General features: G+C 36.9%; 1 protein-coding gene across 1 annotated transcript; it reads right to left on the bottom strand.

Moving 5' to 3' along the window:
- Positions 1-13,573: 13,573 nt before the first annotated feature.
- On the bottom strand, positions 13,574-18,946 carry LOC131067295 (uncharacterized). Its single transcript, XM_058002255.2, has 6 exons — positions 18,746-18,946; positions 15,653-15,740; positions 14,978-15,476; positions 14,188-14,827; positions 14,028-14,077; positions 13,574-13,915 (listed from the first exon to the last, which is right to left on the bottom strand). Exons 1-6 carry the CDS (start codon positions 18,780-18,782, stop codon positions 13,853-13,855), a joined length of 1,377 nt encoding a protein of 458 aa, XP_057858238.2. The 5' UTR covers positions 18,783-18,946; the 3' UTR covers positions 13,574-13,852.
- Positions 18,947-19,293: the final 347 nt, after the last annotated feature.

The following is a 19,293-nucleotide window of genomic DNA, read 5'->3' on the forward strand; positions in this document are numbered from 1 at the left end:
TTTTTTTCTCATTTAGGGTCTTGCATACACACAAGATCCTTGCATACACATTTTCAGTACATTATCGACTATTTGTGGAGGTGAAAATCACCAAAGCAAGGGGTTTGACTAAGGCAAAACCCTATATAGCCACCTAGACACCATTTTTCAAGTTGCAGGTGCAGGTACAGAATTCTGACATATGCATGAATTTCAAGGTTGACAGAAGACACAAAGGCAGTCTTAGTGCCAGAATTTGATCTCAGATCATAGAGACAGGGGCATGGCACCCTAGGATAGGACCAAGGCACCAGGCAGTCTTAGTGCCTGAATTTGATCATGAATCACAGAGACAGGGGTGTGGCGCCCTGGGATAGGACCAGGGTATGGCATCCTGGTCCCTAGGGTTTTGCATTCTTTTATGCTAGATCTGCATCTTAAACCCTCAAGACCTCAGATTTAGAAATCCATCCTTCTATTAGCACAAGGACCAAGGTGCCCAATGCCCTGGTCCTACCCATTCTGCATTAGATTTCTGCAGCAGGTGCACCTCTGAGCCTCTTTTCCAGTCCTACTTTTTGTAACTTAGTTTTAGTTTAAAAAGAATCTCCATTTTCAGTTTAAGTGTACTTTATTTCTCATCTCCTAGCTTAGTTCATTGTTGCATCATATTTTGCGCATCTACTCCTCATTTACAACAAAGGTATAGAAACCCTAAGAGATATTCCTTGACTCTCTTTTCCCTACACGAAGTAGTCAAAGCAAGATATCTCCCTAGGCTCTTTTGTATTCTACTATGTGTACATGAGAGTGGGATTACGTCTTAGTCACTTGATTCCATTTTTGTGCTCCACAGAACCATTATCAATCAGTATGCATTTTATCTTATAGAGTTTGACAACGGCCTCAAAATTAGCGGACGAATATGATCAGGATCAGGGAACATGACATCACATTGCATGAATCTAAGGTGATACCTGGAAGACAAGTGAGCTACCATGGCTTATAATTGTGTAGGATCTATATTTTCGGGAACACGAACCACTTGCAACGTTCGAGTAAGGATCTCCTTATAAGTAGGTTAGGCTTTAAGCAATTCTAGGATGGAGATCTGTGTAGGGGCTTTCCCTAAATGCTTGAGATTGTTATACTATGTAGACACAAACACTGGGGGTATAGTAGGTGTTGGGGCCCCAAGGATTGTCATGCGAGCTCTCTTGGTAGTCACTGCACATTGATTATTAGCTCCTTTGACACAAATCATGTTGACATAATCCTCCACCTAAGTAATGCAGCCTATCATACTGCCATAATCGAATGGAACATTATTATAATTGATATTGTTGGTACTATAAACCTAACCAACGTTGGACATACTATCCTCTCCCTGATGCTTAGGAAGAACATTATTATACATACTTAGGTTGGCATTGGGTGACTTTCCCATGATAGGGTCAACAACGATTTTTCCCTTATCAATAAGATCTTGGACCAAGTGTTTAAGCTTTATACACTTATTTGTATCATGACCCTTAATGTGATGATAAGAATAATATTTGTTATCCTTGTACCAGTTAGGCTTAGGTTTGAACTCATCAAATGGTTGTATTTGTGGATACACAACCATATTATGTTGCTTCGTACATTTGAAAATTACATCTAATGGTTTCGTCATGGGCATGGATTCACATTGAGGACCATTGTGGCCTATTTGACAAGGAGGAGCTTGAGACACAGTGGTCATGTTTGTCCTATTAGCCTGCGCATTTGGTATTTGTGCCAAAGATGTATGATAAGTTGGAGGGGTTGGATTGACATGGATTGTTAGTGAGGGATTGGTGTACGATTGTTGTGGGGGATTAGCATATGTTTGCAAGGGTGGCAGCTTTGTAGTCATGATAATTTGCACTGTCTTGGAATCAATGACCCCGTCGCCTACAACATTCTTGTTCTTGTTCAAATACCTTTGCTTATCATTACTAGGCTTGTTGGAGTACTCTTTGTAGAGTTTAATGATTCTTTTGTCGATCAAAGCCTTTTCTACTAATGCTCCCTTAGACATGGTCTCTTTGAAGATGCTTGTGCAATTTAAATGTATATGATATGTAAGCTTTAGGTGGAGATTGTTAATGAACATCAGGACTAATTGAGTGTCCAGCATTGTACATGAGAGGTGACCAGCAAGGGCTCTCCACCTTTGTATGTAGTTGAGGAGGCTTTCACCTCCCGTTTGCTTGGTTTGACAAAGGTCAAGCTTAGAGACATCATTTTCAATATTATAGTGATAATGAGCTACAAAACGCTCTGACAAGTTTGCGAGCATAGTGATAGTGTTGAATGACAACTTGGAAAACCATTCCAGAGACGGTCCACTGAGACTTTTGGGGAACAACCACAAAAGAGTTGTCATACCATGATACTTCTCGACAAGCCATAAATAACTCCTTGACGTGATGGTGTGGATCACCTTTCCCATTGTATTTATCAAATCTTGGTGTTTCAAAGTGTTTGGGGAATGGCATTACCATTATCGACTGTTGAATGGGTAAAGACAAAGCTCATAAAATTTGAAAACTCACTTAGAGTTGTTGTCTTGTAAGGTTTTAAGAGTTTCCTTCATTTCTTCCCATTTAGTATTGACTGGAAAAGGATCAGGAGATGACATAGCAAATTGATAATGTGATATTTGATATGCCACTTGATGTGAATGGAGATAGTTTAATTGTTGTGGTGGGTTTTGATAGCTTGCCATGTTTTGATATACAGGAACGTGTTGTTAGACAAGCAATGGTTGTTAATACTGGGGTGGCTGCAAGTATGCCGCAACATTCTATTGTAGAGCAATATGTTGTTGTTGATACTACACATTTAGAATGTGTTGGACTTGAGGAGTGCTACCTTGAAGATAACTGCTCCCAGTGTAGTTAGGATGCACATTGGGTTGAGAATTATACAACGAAGGATTCAGATTAACGCCACTTGGTAACTGATGAGTATTTGTCATGACATAGGATGAAGGTGGTGCTTGCAAGTAACTAAATCACAGTTACAAAATGACAGTTTGTGAAGTCACTTGTGGTCGATACTGTGGGGCACTGACGACTTGCAGTATGGACTGCACAGGTGGGGGTGCGGATGATGATGGCATCATGAAGCTTATGCCCCCAATCATAGCCTATGTGACAGGTAGTGACCGATAGCTTGGCATTCCCATAGTCCAAGATGGAACTTGTGTGGAACGCATGTTGATAGGTTGAGTGACCAGATTAGCGAAAGGCCTAACATGTACCACACTGAAAGTCATGGGCGTTTGAGCCATCAATGGAAGTGATGTGATAAGTTGTGTAGATGGCACATTAATTGGTGTTGTAGATACCCAAATTTGTCCACTTAATTAAATGAATACTTAGCATTTATTTGATTATTTAGCCATCGATCAACAATTAATTCACCCTAACCCTCTTATCCTATTAATTAAAAAATTTATTGAACTTATTTCATTTAATTCATTTAAACCATACTCTAACTTTTAATTAAATAAATCATATTTATTTGATTAAACCCCCTTTTCACATTTAATTAAATACCCTCTTCACATTTAAATAAATCAATATTTATTTAAATGTCTATCTAAATGCAAGTTGCAACCAATAATTGAAATAAATCAATTTTATTTTAATTAAATCCTAAAATCTTCCCACTTGCATTCTCCTACAAAATCCACTTGATCACTAATCCCCTTCTAGATTCTTCTAAGCCCTTTAGCCTAATCCCTCTTCTAATCATTTGCACAATCCTAAACCAAAATTAACCCCCAACCCATCATCTCAACCATTTAAGACTCTTACAGAGTCGTAAATGTTTCCCTTCTTCAACACACTAACCCACATGGGTATTGACCCTTTGGCCAAGGCTTAAGCATGGGTAAATTTTGCACAAGAGTTTACCCATTGGATAATAACCTTACCCTTGGGTAATAGCTTTATCCAACAACCCAAGCCACATGAGGTTACCCTCATGTATTCTCAGGCATTAAATTATCCTTCCCTCTCCTCTCAAGCCATCTCATGCTGACACTTGTCATCATGGGATTCGATTGAAAACCATCACATGGATCATGAATCATGCAATCTTGGCCCTCCACAAACCAAATCAATCTTGACCATTCAATCTTCTATTTTGCCTATAAATACCCTTCTCCTCAAGCAAAGGAAGAAGCATTAGAGCATTTTTATTATAGTGGAATTTAAATAGATACTTAGAGCTTTCTCATAGCATCACTCTTTGAATTTGCATAAGCATTTGTTTTTCATTTTCAACCATCTTGAATCTCCATTTGGCATCCATGGTCAGTACTAAAATTTGAGAGCTACACTCCCTTGGAACTTGGAGAGGAGGGAAACAAGGGAGAGGTCAAAGACATTATGGAAGCATCGTAGGGAGGCTCTTCTCATTTCTTTTGTTTTGTTCATTTTTCTTTCATGCTTTTTGAATCTCCTTTGAAATGTTTTTGGAATAGTTTTAGTTCTTTGTTTTGGTTTTATGGTTGAAACTGACATACTAACATTGAACTTTGTTTTTGGCTCTTGTCCACATTTCCATGAATTATATGCATTATAGATGCCTCTTCTTGAGAGTGGAGATGGTGCGAGCCCTGATGAATTGGCATAAAATGGTTGATAATGTTGTCCAAGGTACCCATAGGCGGTAATCCGATCAATGCAAGTTGGGCACTTTGTTGCGGTGGTGTCATTAGCATTTGGGTTTGTTGTTGAATTGGGAATGATGATGAGAGTTGCAATGGAGGGATTTGTTGTTGAGGAGGTTCATGTGGACTAGTAGTCACAAGTGTATCAGGTGATGCAATAGTCATACCTTGAGCAACCATATTAGTGAAGATGAGATTCTTGCGACTTTCGATGATCTCGTCGACCATTTGGGTGTTATCTGGATTTGTAAGGAATCTATTGACCAAACTGTCTTGGGTATTTGTCTCATCAAGCTGACTAACCATGGTATCATCAGAGACAATCAGATTAAGTGGATCATAATTGATAGGAACATTTCCTGACATGATAAGGCTAACGCCCGAATCAAGATTCGATTATGGGTCAATAAATCCTAACTCCAAACTAAGAAGGTTGTTGTTCCATAGCTTGTCGAGATCGAGATTGAGTGGTGACAAGCATGAACCGGGGGATGAAATGAATAAGTCAAGAATTGGATTAATTGTATGATTTGATTAATGTTGATGAGAAGGACCTAAGATGAAACCAATGATTGACCTGAAGCCAAATCGATTAGGAAAAAGAAACTCAAATCACAATTGGATGACATCGGAATGAAGCATCGCAACATTGAAGTTACTCAAGAGGATATGCTCAAGCAACAAAATAAATTGGAGTGAATCAAACCTCTGGCTTGAGGTGATAAGACCACAGTAAAATAAGAGATAAAACTTCAGACACGATATAGTCAAAGAGTTGACGATAACTGTCGCAGAAAAAGGTGCAGACTAAATTACCACTTGGGAAATGAGACCAAAAGGATTGATTGCTTGATTTGATCGACATAATAGAATGGATGATGGATTGAATCAAAGGACCAACCGATTAACCAAAAGAGAAGGACCAATTCAATTAAAATTATATAATTCAACTGGTGATGCAATTGATCAGATAAAGAGATTGGACTTTTATTGAAGAGTAATCATTGACTTAGGAAAGATATGATGATAACGAGGATGTGAAGATGTGAAATGATGATGATAATGATGCAAGTTTGAAATGGTGACCATGATTCAACCCGACAATCAGGATGACCAAAATGATGAGGCGAACCATGAACTTGGTATAGGATAATGACGACTCTAAAGTGACTCGTAACTAAGCTTGGGACACACATAAACCTGCTGGAATGACAAATTCACTTGTGCTTTGTGAAAATTGGACATCATAATGGGTAAAATAGTGTTCTCACCACTTCTACAAGCAATCCTAATGTTTGATGATGCAATCTTGCAATTACTATGATCTTGTGGTTTTGACGAGACTGAACCAATGAGGGACAAAATGATAGCGATCATGTCGTCTTTGGGTGCAAACCCACTATCACTTAAATGAGGTAAATTAACTCTTAGGTTTTGACATGATCCTGCTATTTTGACAAAGGTGATGAACAGACTTGGAAACGACACCGCGTTTCCACTGTTTTCACAAAACTACGCATGACAAACTAACGGCGTTTCTATTGTCTCAGGGTACAATCCTGCTATTCAACGGATTGGGTAAACTAACTTAATAATGAACAACGATTCCACCATTTCAAGTTACAATCCTCCACTTTCAAACAGGAATTTCACAATTTCTAACAGACTAAAATGCCAAAAGATGACTATGAATCTGCTGATTTTGGGCAATTTTGAGACTTGACTTTTGGCAAAAGACTTTGAGACACCAAACACAACAAACACACAAGTGTGATAAATGCAGTTACAATCATGCACTTCTTAGGCTAGATAAGTGATACTACCTACACAATCCCCTCTTGGATTTCTCCAAATACCTAAACAAGGCGGATAGAAAGAGATTTCAGTGGCATTGGCTCCCCCACCACAACACACACTTCTCAGGAAAATCAAAATATCATACCTCGGAGATCCGGAGATCTTATGAACCAAGGGACGTTTGTCTTGACAATGGTATGAATTGGGACAGCTTCGAAGTTTCGACCTCCTACACCAGCAAGCAAAAAGGTTTTGGGTTGCTCAAAGAATGGTTCATAGTGGAGGAACTTTCAGGTTAAATCTAGTGGCTATACATGCGTCGGCTAGCTCATTTAAGAGATATCCCAACCTATAGAACACAAGTTTGTATGCATTTGTCACACAAGCACAAGGGGATTTTGACTTTTGTCAAGATCATGAAGGTATTTGCAAGTAGATACTAAGGGAAACCATTGGTATAACGCAACTACACTAGTTGATTGTGGCTTTCACCAAAATCATAAATATTTATATAGTGGACCAAAAGAAAGTAGCACTTGGGTCGTTCCCTCTCACCCAACCTTAATGGATTCTCGGGTGGCAAGCCCTCTATTACTAAAAAAGTAAAATTGAGCATCACTAACACTTTTCTCTTGCACCTAGGACCACAAGAGCCAAGGGAGAGGATAGTGTGTGTTAGCATTAGGTCCACTCATGTGCACAAGTGTGGCAAACACGAAAATGATAAACTTGTTTGTGAGTGCACCCTTCTTTAGCGGTCCTACAATAAACAAATTAGAGTTTTTATCAGTTTTGGAGTCTTCTACTATTGAACCTGCACCAAATGTTAGCCAAAAACCAAAAAACACATAGCATATTAGCAGGTTAGTGAAATCAATATTTGGAAAAATGACAAAAAAAAGAAATATAGAGAATTCTCGCTATCTTATCTAGCTACCCATAAACCCGCCATTTTATCTAGAAATCTCGCTACCCTGCTGGTAAAAATAAAACTCACATAATCAAATCTAGAAGCTCATACAGACATACTAATGGATTGTGTAAATCTACTGATATTGAAAAATAAAACTACTAAACTAGACAGAACAACAAAAAAACGGACAGAGAAGCAATCTCGCCACTTCTCTATGCAATCCCCTTATTTTACTAGCAGTCCCTCTATTTTACTATAAATTGATAGAATTAAACATAAAAACCCAAGAGCGAAATTTTCATTGTTTCAATCAGTAATCCTGCCATTTCTCTTAATTAAGTTGTTGAAGATATAGACTTCTGCTAAGGCGGAAATCCACATATATTCCCGTGTTCTTGCCTGCAAGTGCTCAAAATCTACAAAATAACAAACTAAAATGACAAAAGTGTGAAATGACCCGTGAAGTGGGTCCCATTGGGCGTGCCAGAAATATGTGAAGAAAATGTGAGTGCTAAATAAGATGATTGTAATGACAAAGCTAAACAATCTAAGCAAACATGAAATTCAACCACTTTCAAGATAAGGACACTAAAAGGAAATCAAGAAAGGAAATGATAACAAATAAAAGTATCAAAACTCCCTAAAAAATCCTTGATTTGGTTGTCCTTCGATTGGATGTGTGCTCGATCTACGATTCCAAGGGTCCTTGAATGTGCTCCATGATTATGAAAATACAAGTTAGATGAGAATGGATGCAAACGGACATGATATGAAGTTGCAATTGAGAACTATTTCGGTATTATGATGGTATGGTTGTATGAAAGTGGATCCTTTGCATAGAAAAATGAGGGATTAAATAGGATTTAGTGGGAGAGGAAGGGCTTTGAAAATTAGACACTTGTCCTCAAAGGGTACAACTGGCAATCCTCCAAATGTCATGTGGAAGAAGATTCCACACTTGTCTTCAACCCAGGATGACAAGTGTCCTTGGGAAGGACAAATTTGTCAAGGAGGAGAATGACATGTGATGTCTATTTGGGAGATAACCATTAAAATAACAAATATTATTTTCCAAATATTTAGAATATTAGGAATGAGCACACACATGTGAGGGGAAGGTTGGAAAGGATAAGGTTGGTTAGATGGATAGGGTTAGTCAAAGCCCAAGGGTTAGGTGGGGGTTAGGTTAAAAGAAGGGTTAGATGAGGGGTTTAGGTTAAGAGACATGTGGGGAAATAGGATTAATTAATTTAATTAATTAATTATATAGTTGGAGGAAAAGGACAAAAGTGAATTAAATAATCAAATCATGTGTTTGATTTATTTAATAGAAGAAGGGGGAATATTTAATTAATTAGATGATTTTGGGTTGTCAAATAATTAATTAAAAAGGGACTATAGCGTAATTAATAAAATTAATTAGCTAGAAGGAGGGAACACTAATTAATTAAATAATACGTTATTGTTTAATTTAAAAATATTTAGAATAGTTAAATTTAATTAAATAGATTAATCAAATTTAGGTGTCTACATTGTCCTTGGGAAGGACAAATTTCAAGGAGGAGAATGAAATGTGTCCTCGAGGACACATGTCTATTTGGGAGATAACCACCCAAATAACGAATATTTAAAATATTAGGAATGTGCACACACGTGAGGGGGAGGTTGGAAGGGATAAGGTTGGTTAGATGGATGGGGTTAGTTAAAACTCAAGGGTTAGGTTAAAAGAAGGGTTAGATGAGGGGTTTAGGTTAGGAGACATGTGGAGAAATAGGATTAATTAATTTACTTAATTAATTCTATAGTTGGAGGAAAAGGACAAAAGTGAATTAAATAATCAAATCATGTATTTGATTTATTTAATAAAGGGGGAATATTTAATTAATTAGATGATTTGGGTTGTCAAATAATTAATTAAAAAGGGACTATAGTGTAATTAATAAAATTAATTAGCTAGAAGGAGGGAACACGAATTAATTAAATATATAATTATTTAATTTAAAAGCGTTTAGGATAGTTAAATTCAATTAATTAGATTAATCAAATTTAGGTGCCTATAGTTATTTTGGACTCTAACATTTGCAAGATTTCATCAACACCTTGTGTGGAACTCAAATAGGGGCTTCACATCTAAGGTAATCATTGTTGTTTCATTATCATTGTTATTTATTTTGCCTTTTCTCCCATGGGAGTACACAACGGTTATCACTCATCATTGTTGTTGTGGAGGTCGGAACACCAACATAGGTTTTAATTGAGGCAAGCACATGTACAACACAACATTTTCCTCTTTTATGTATGTAGGTTCAGATATGAGGTTAGATTATGATAGTTATACAAATAGGTAGAGTAAGTTATGATGAATAGTTAAATATTTCAAATAGCATACTACTAACCACTAGTGTACTCCTAGTTTTGCCTCATTTTTTTAGGGCAATTGCCTAGTGACCTCTTGATTTTATTTTTGACACCAACACTTACACCTTTTTGCTCCAAGTGCCTATACTCAACAACCCTATCTTGCATAGTCAATTTATAATTTTAGACACATTTTGTTCCCAACATTTCACTTCCAAATATGCCTCTCTTTTGCACTCATGTTGTGTAAATCATACACTCTGGTAAACTTATTCATTTTTTTTCATAACTAACCTAGGTCATTGTGCATACTCAATTAATCAACAATCACTCAACATAGCACATAAATAAAACAAGTGTGGATCTAGGATAGTTTGGTTGTCCCTTGAGGATTGTAGTCAAACCCATTCACACATCTTCTAATGATTTGTATGAAAATAGGAATTGATTCTAGATTAATTCACATGCTAGTCTAGGATCACTTTTCCTACATTTCATTATGACCAAAAACTGGTATGGACTCAAACTTCCCCTATTAATATTTTTGGGGGTGTTGAGGCTCTAAAGAAATGAGCAGAGGCAAAATAGAAACCACCTCAAGCTAGATGGATAAAATTGAACTTCGATGGAGCATCCAAAGGTGTAGATTAATCTACAAGGGTCCTCAGACTTCTCCTCTTATTTTTCTTCCCGGCTTTTGTTTTTCCTTGTGTTGTTGCACAACATGCCATCGCCATGTGTTGGTCGAGTGGAGTTTAGCGAGAGGCTTTGACCGAAGTATTCCTTAGTGGCACTTGCAGCCGCCACGTGGCCAAGCGGTGTGCAAACTTTTCCCAAAAGATGAAGTTTCGAAAGGTGTTTCGAGATTATGTCGCATGTTGCTTCCGCGTGGTCTTTAGAAGTTTACAAGGAAAAGAGATGATTGAAGCCTATCGTCTTGCCATGTGTCCAAGTTAGGTCTCAAGCCCTATCAACATGAATAAAGTCTATTCTTCGCAAGCAAGCTAGAGAGGTTTTTCCCAAGAAAGATTGATAGTGACATCCATCAAAAGGATATCAACCCACGTTTTGTCGCCCCTACATCTTTTCTATTGTAATTGGAAGGTGAGGGGCATGTTGGAAATTTTTATATTGGGAGGTGACATGCTAATGATGACATTTGAATCAATTTGTGAAGACGGTTACTTTGATCGCCATGATGATTCGTCACGCATTGGAGATGAAAGGATCTTTTATGTTAGGGTTTGATTGATTCCATATGGGAATCCCTTTTAAAAGGCTCGATGGGCTTCTTAAAAAGGAGAATTCTGGATTTTGGAAAAAATGACTTATTCCATTGGCAACATATTAGTAGTTGCCATTACTCAGACTTTAATTTTATTTCATGAATGAATGAAAGAAGCATATCAAATTGTGTCATCGATTGCCTTTACTGTGTGTTTCAATCTTAGTGAATGTGTAAAATTCTATGTGCAAGTGAGTATGACAAAATTGCTTAAATATTGTATAGTTCTTGTAATATCCATTTTGATTGTATGGTGTTTGAATCATGTTTTTGTACTCCTTCATTCACTTATTGAATAAATGGATGCTATATCATGCTTATCTAGGATATCAGTGGGAAATATTGAGTAAGGCATATGTTATTCTCTTTGGCCTTAATATGCATATCTCACAAAAAGATATGAATATTGTGTAATGTGTTCAAGTGACCTTATATGCTCTATTTTGTCTAGCTGTCAAAAGGGTATGTTATTATGTGCCTTTATTATGAGATGATATATCCCCAAATTATGGCTAGTACTTCAGATCATTATAAGTTTTGGCATATAGTCTTAAATTCATACTACTGCTTGAAGATTTAATCCTTCCTTTTTTCTCCCTCCCCCCCTTTTTTTGAAGAGTTGGCTTCTAAAATCCTAGAGGTTGTTTGGCAAAACGCATTAGGTCCCACATTCACTGAACTTCCCATAAGGTTGTTTTCTAGAGTGTGAATTTTAGAATCAACAAAAGGTAACCCTAACCCCTCAGATGCAAGTTGCATTATTTGCAATTGGACTGGTAACATTGTGTGTAAAGCATCAAACTACTCAAAGATGGTACCAATAACAAAGCCAAGCTTTAGGCCTCGCTATCAAGACTACAATTGTGTTTAAACCTTCAAAAGACAAGTTGAAATCAAGGGAGACTCTACATTAACAATTAACGTAGTAAGGTCTAAATGTTTGCAAGGTTGAAAACTCAACTCAATTTTATACAATTCAAAGCAAATTATCAATGTTGGGAGCTTACACACCAAATCATGTCTATAGGGAAGAAAACATGGATGTTGACCTATAAGCCAACACAAGTATTCACAGTGTAGATGACTTGGTCTTAGAAGTATTGGATCATGATTGTCTCGAGAATGGAAATGTTTGGTAATAAAGATCATGTAATTGTTTTTAGACTCTTGGTGATGCACCACTTAGTGTGATTAGGGATAATTGAATGTAAGATCATTATGAATCATTAATGCTGGTTTATCTCTATTACTTTGCATGTGTGTTCTCCCAAATGCAAAGTTTACTAATCAACCCAAGTTTATTGCCTCAACATTGCAAATCTCTTTGGAAACTTAAAATCCTTTTGAGATGGACAAGCTCATTCACCTCGTTTTTTCACAACGACAAATGGCCTTTTTAGGTCTCATCACATGTAGACTTCAATGAGTATTGACACGCCACAACCTCATAATGACAATTTCCACATAACCCATAAGATAAATATATACAAATAAGTACTCAAAATCCATATGCAAAATAATAGACAACGTGCCCATCAAAGATAACACAAGATATGCCCTAGGAAAACTCTCATGAGGGAAAAACCCAACCTCCAAAAGCATCCATCCTCCACTATTATTCAGCAATGCAACATTACAATACATCTATGAATACCTTTTAATCACAAGCACTTAATGTGAACAAGCATGTAACCACACATCGCATGCCATGCATCAAACCCTCACAAATGTTACAAGAGATGCTCTCCACCCCTTAGCCAACCTTAAATAACTACCCTTGTGGTTGCTTTTATAGAAACAAGCTCCGAGAAAACCACTTAATAGTATTACATAAAACCATGTGACTAATACCATGGAATTACAAACCATTGACCCCACATTTAATATTAGGTACTAAGTTTTCACTTGATTAATTTACATTCCCCAATATTAAATAAATACAATATAATATCTTAGCGTGACACCCACATTAAATATAAATCCCACTGTTACAATACAACACATAAAGTGGCCCCAAGAATATATCTCTTAGAGATGCACATTCATCTAGATTCCCCTATGTGCACCACACATAATAATAAATAATACATTATAAACATTATGCAAGGTGTACAACACCTAATTCCTAACAATTCTACTCGCAATTCAAGGAATTTTAGGGGACAATTTCCTAGAAGTCAATCACAATTATCATGTTAATTCAAATATTACATCAATGTTTGTCACATCTCAAATATTAATTATTTATATATTTATTTTTAAATTTTAAATTAAAATAATTATTTTATTTATTACTTTTAAATCTCATCCAAATAAAATATAATAAGTTAAACGTTAAGAATTAGAAAGAGGATAATATGATCTGAAATGTCTATTTAAAAATGTACAGAATTGATTCCGGAAACATTCATTTAAATAAGCATACAAACTGAATTGGTAGAAAAAATATTAAAAAATGGAGAAGTGTGTTATTATATAAATACATCTTCAAAACAACAGATTTTAACCAAAAAAAACCAGCTGACATAAAGGGTAACAAAACTTAATAGCATTACAGAATTAAAGAATAAAACTTGTTACAATCTCGCATTCAAATTCCTCGTACATGAGTAACGAAAAACCTCTGACATTTACATATTTACATTTCATACTTACGAATCAAACAATTTCTACAAACCTTACAATTTATAATCAAGGCAGAATCAATGCATAACTCCATTTCACTATCTTTGTAAAAAACCAAGATACTCGGACATAAATTCGACAACTGAAATCAATCATGACCCTCGTTAGAATTTTTTGTATTCCAATCTTACCCTTGAACCAAGACCTCAGATTCATTCTGTGGGTTGGTAGTGTCCATCTGCTGGAAATCCTGTCATTAGATACAATAGTTCAAATTATGCTTTTCTATATGTCGCATACTAAAACAAAACCAATTCAGTATTTTTTTAATTTTATTTTTTCTTATAAGAAGGGAATCCTACCTGGTTCTCTTTGTCCTGCTCTACAGTGCTCTCCATGACAGAAGGCGGATCTGCCACAAGCAACATAATTCTTATAGGTAAAACTTGAAAAGGAACAATAGTTGATTGTAGCATTCCTAACTCATAAAAAACAATGCATTCTGCTTTACAAGGAAACTACCTAGTTGAGAAGGCTTGTTCATGTTACTCCCCTTATCTTTTTGGCTTGCAGCCTTGATTTCATTCTGAGGATTTTTCTTCATTGCAGGATTCAGAGAGGAGCGCCTTGCTGCATGCTGATTTTTACCAGCCAAAGAAGCCTTATCTGCAGGAATAACATTTGATGCCTTTCCAACTATGGTGGTTGTTGTTCTTGTGACTAGCTGGATTGAAGATTTCTTCCTCTTTTGAGTCATGCTAGCCCTGCCAATTGGAGAGGTCAGGTCGTCTGGTTTTTCTGCATGCGGCGAGTCAATTTTTTCAGTGGAAGGATTTTTGTTTGAGTCAGATTTTCTAGCCTTTCTAGCTTTGCAAACATTGACCTTTGGTGAGCATGCATCTGTGGAATTCTTTTTGGAATTTTGGGAGTCAGACCCACTGCTAGAATCTTCTTCTTCTTCTTCAACATTTTCAGGTATAAGTGGGCACGCCTCAGGTATATGTGCCACAACATCTTTGGGCCGTACTTTTGTTTCAACTTCTGCAATAACTTCTTCCAAGATACCATAGTTCTGCAAAACGTCTCTAGCAACCTCTCCAAGGTCAAGGAGATTATGTTTTTTAGCATATGATTTCAGTTCATCTCCGAGCCTTTGCAAAGGCTATGCATGTGCAGTAAAGTGTAGTACAGTCGAAATATATTAGTATTATAAGAACAAACATAGCTTGGAAACATAAAATGAGCTTCAATCAAGAGTAAATCCAACTAAGTATGGAAATATTAACTTTAGGTATTCGAATGGCTTTCTTACCTCAGCAGTAGATTCCAAAGCAAGACGGAAAAACCCAAGAGAAATAGCATGTTTCCCTGCCGATTCTGCAAGTTTGACTTGCGCCAACCAGTAGGAAGATGACATCAAGGTGCTGAACTTCTTTCTTTGTCCAGATTTTGGATATTCCTGCACTGTTACTCCATTTGTGGGGGTTGCTAATGCATCTTTGTTTACACCATTAGCCTTACCCTGATTTCTACTGATTGAACCTTGAAATGATACTGACACTGATTTGGCAGTAGCTCTGGCTTTGTTTTCACTGTTCACGGGTCTAAGAATAAAATCTGGCTTTGAAGTAGACTTTTTTTCTGTTGTGTTGCCTGAAGGTGTAGACGAAGACAGTTTATTGTCAGCTTTGGAAACAGGGGTAGCATATTTAGAAGGAATAGACAACCTTCTTGTAGCTCTTGCAGGTTTATCTTTCCCTGACAAGTCTAAAGTGCTCACACTCTTGCTCACACTCAGTAACCGTTTCTCTCTGAAAGATAAACAAGAAGCATACATCAGCAACTACTGATCCAGCATCCCACCGAAATAAAAACAGATCTATTCCACTGGTACAACTAGGGCAAGATGATTGAGAAGGCTATCAAGGAGCCAGAGCTGTCAAATCATAAAAAATGCAGTTGGTTGGATAAATAATTTTACTCTCACCTTTTAGGTATGACTGTTATCTCATTGGAAGTTGTACGTTCTTGGCCTCTGGGTGAAGGTTTGGGTGCAAATCTCTGCTTCACTCTGCCTGCAGCATAGATAAATAAACAAGACTAAAATCAAAATATATCCAACAAACAGAATTAGACTGAAAAATGCAAACAAAATTAAAACAAACCAGTAATGATGCCATTATACTTTAATAAAAGCTGAAACTGTTGTACATAGATCTGACTTGAATTATGGACACAAATGAGCAGTTGCAAGTATAGTTCACAAAATTCAAAGATACAATTAATAGGTAAATTGATTTGGTCAAGCCAAAACCCTAGAAGTTGTCACAGTTGACAAAAAAACATTAAACAGGCATTAATTACTTACATAACACACACATGCACTGTACACACACACCCAGGCATACACACAAATATGTACATATATCAAGAGAGAGAGGAGGGAGTGAGGGAGCAGGAAGAGCACGGACCTAAGAAATTCCAAACTCTAGTTCCCCTATGATGCAATCCCAGAGAGAGGGAGAGGACTGAAGACAATACAGTCGTTTTTGCATGTCTAAGTTGCGACTAGATACAAAGAATACTGATGATATCCTGTTGGAGAGAAAAAGAGAGGGAGAGGGAGAGAGAGAGAGAGAATACAGTCCTTTGTGCACGTCTAAGTCATGGTTAAATAAAAAGAACACTGATGTTACGTCACCCTGAATGATTGGTTAGACCTTCTGTAATTGCTGAGCCAAACCATGCCCTACCATATACATTTATTGCACACAAGCACGCACGCACGTAGCGAGAGAGAGACATCCTAAACTATAGTTCCCCTGTGCAATCCTCCTGACTTAGAAATCAGACAAGAGGTTTTTCCCTAATCCCTGAGTCTTATACATCAACAGATAGGACCAAAGACAATATAGTCTTCTGCACACTTCTAGGTCGTTCTTCAATATGAAGGAAACTGATGCCATGTCACCCTAAATGCCTAGTAGAGAGGGAGAGACCACAAACTGTAGTTTAGCGAAGTGATGGGGATGACTCAAGAAATCCCAAACTCTAGGTCCCTTATACAATCCTTCTGACTCGGAAACAGACAGGAGATTTTTTCTCCCATGCCAGAATTTAGGATAGGTGAGATTTAAATTACTGAGATACATCAGCAGTTAAGTGATTAAAATCTTAAATCCCCTGCCTTATACATCAAAATACACACACATAGAGATCCCAAACTGTAGTTCAGTTAAGTGATGAAGACGATGACCCAAGAAATCCCAACTCTAATTCCCTTATACAATACGACTCAGAAACCAGATAAGAGATGTTTCCTCCCATTCCAGAATTTAGGATAGAAGTGACTTGAATGACTGAGGTACATCAGCAGTTAAGAGATTGAAATCCTAATCCCCAGTTTGAGAGAGAGAGAGAGACCAAACTGTAGTTCAGCCAGGTGATGGAGACGACAATAAGAAATCCCAAATTCTAGTTTCTTTATACAATATGACTCAGAAATCAGATAAGAGATTTTTCCTCCCATGCCAGAATTTTGGATAGAAGTGACTTGAAGTTCTAAGGTTACATCAGCAACTAAGTGAATGAATTCCTAATCCACAGAGAGAGAGAGAGAGAGAGAGAGAGAGAGATCCCAAACTGTAGTTTAGTTAAGTGATGGAGTTGAAGACCCAAGAAATCCCAAACTCTAGTTCCCATGTACAATCAAACTCAGAAATCAGATAAGGGATTTTTTCTCCCATGCCAGAATTTAGGATAGAAGCAACTTGAAGTGCAGAGGTACATCAGCGTTAAGTGATTGAAATCCTAATCCCCACTTTTATACATCAACACATAGGACTAAAGACAATCCGTCTTTGTACACGTCTAAGTTGTGATCCGATATGAAGAAAACTGAATGTCACCCTAAATGACTAGTTAAGATTTCTGTAGTTGCAGAACTAAACTAATGCCTACCATATACATGTATTGAAAACTGACACTTCTTAATCAACTATTATGTCAACAGTTCATGGCATCAATATTACACTGAGGCTCTGGATTTAAGGGTGCAAATATGCTATAATTTAAAGGAAGGCCCAAACCTTACATTCATTAATGAAACCTGAAGTAGTTGTACTGATTTATAACAAAGACACGGTTGAGCAGAATGCAAGAGCAGTTCAAAAATTTCATAGTTTTCAGATTTACCTTTTATCTGAGAATGAAAACCCCTGCTTATACAGTTATGCTCAGACAAAAAACCCAAAACTGGCACGATTTACAAGAGAATTGATGTACTTTGGCATTTAAGTATTTGAGCTCCTAATTCTCTAGTTCTGTACAGCGAGTTCTGGGTGTGGGAATTCTGGGTGTAGGAATCATACCGTCTTTCTTATCTATAGAGATCTACACTTTCAGAAAATAACCATACCATACCACGAGGCAAACCCTGTGTCAACAGCTCAACTAAACTGCAGTCTACGGCTTTAAAACAAAGATGGTGCTCTAGATTTAAGGTCAAAAAATGCAGGTTTGGGGTTTCAAATATAACCCTAAAACTCCACATCTTATTCTATTAACGACACAAAATCCATGGACAGATAAACAACAATCTACATATGCAGATCACATAACGTTAGGCAACAACAAAAACATTTTCTATGTCAACTGTTTCCCCAACCCATGGGATAAAAAACTCCACATCTCTTGTCAAGCATTTAATGAACTAGCTATATCTAACCCTCTGCATTTGTATCCATTAGCAGCCACAGAGCACGTAGTTATCAATTGATGCAACTAGATTGTATGCCAGTTGACAGAATCAACCTTCGCAGCAGGAACCCATCTAAAAACTATAATTCAAAACCTGCCCAGAATTTTAAAAAACCAATAAAATCATTCATTCGATATGGGTTTTTCAAAACAATTGTCATATTCAAGCCTTCAACTGTAGAATCAATAAGCAAGAAGCTCTGCTCAAATATCACCCTCGTAAGAAAAATCTATGCAGCATTTTCAAGAAGAAACCCAGAGCTAAACACCAAAAGACAAACCAAATATAATCTAAATGAAAAACAAAAGTGCAGAATGTAACCTGGATATGGGGTAGGATGATCCTTGGAGGCCTCCATTGTTGTTCTTCACGGATCCCAACTTACCAAAAGTTACACTGCCTATGAAGATTTGCTTTGAACAACTGAAAACGAAATGCAGAGGAGATGTTTATGTATTTCTAGGAGACTCTGAGAATGGATACTCATTGTATATATACTTTATTTCGAAATTGTGGGGGCGGCAAAAGCAATTATATGATATTGAAAACATCACCAACGTTCAAAGAGACCACCAGTGGAGATATTATCCGTTGAACTCGGTAAAATTTTCTTTCAAAAAATTATAGAGGCGCGGCCAGGTTGATTCCTGTTCAGTGTGATTAAATTTTGTTTTATTAACGGTCTCTAAACGTTTGAATTTTGAAAGGCCTTCAAATTTCAAAGGCATTGTAATTTGTGGGCCAATGCATTGAGTTCTTTGGCTAGAGCCTTAAATGAAAAAATAAACGTTTGACCATACAACATGATGGCCAGCATATTGATCGAATTTATAATTAATTAACATTTAGAATATAATGTGGTTTTAAAT

Source organism: Cryptomeria japonica, chromosome 6 (assembly GCF_030272615.1).
Source record: "Cryptomeria japonica chromosome 6, Sugi_1.0, whole genome shotgun sequence".
In the NCBI taxonomy this organism is placed as follows: Eukaryota; Viridiplantae; Streptophyta; class Pinopsida; order Cupressales; family Cupressaceae; genus Cryptomeria; species Cryptomeria japonica.

Bases quoted from the DNA above. Each gene is read 5' to 3' on its own strand.
- LOC131067295 (XM_058002255.2), bottom strand. From the start codon at position 18,782: ATGGAGGCCTCCAAGGATCATCCTACCCCATATCCAG. The intron at 15,741-18,745 runs GTTACATTCTGC...TCTATGCTGCAG, and splicing joins TCATCCTACCCCATATCCAG to GCAGAGTGAAGCAGAGATTT. The intron at 13,916-14,027 runs GTAGGATTCCCT...ATCTAATGACAG, and splicing joins AGCAGGACAAAGAGAACCAG to GATTTCCAGCAGATGGACAC.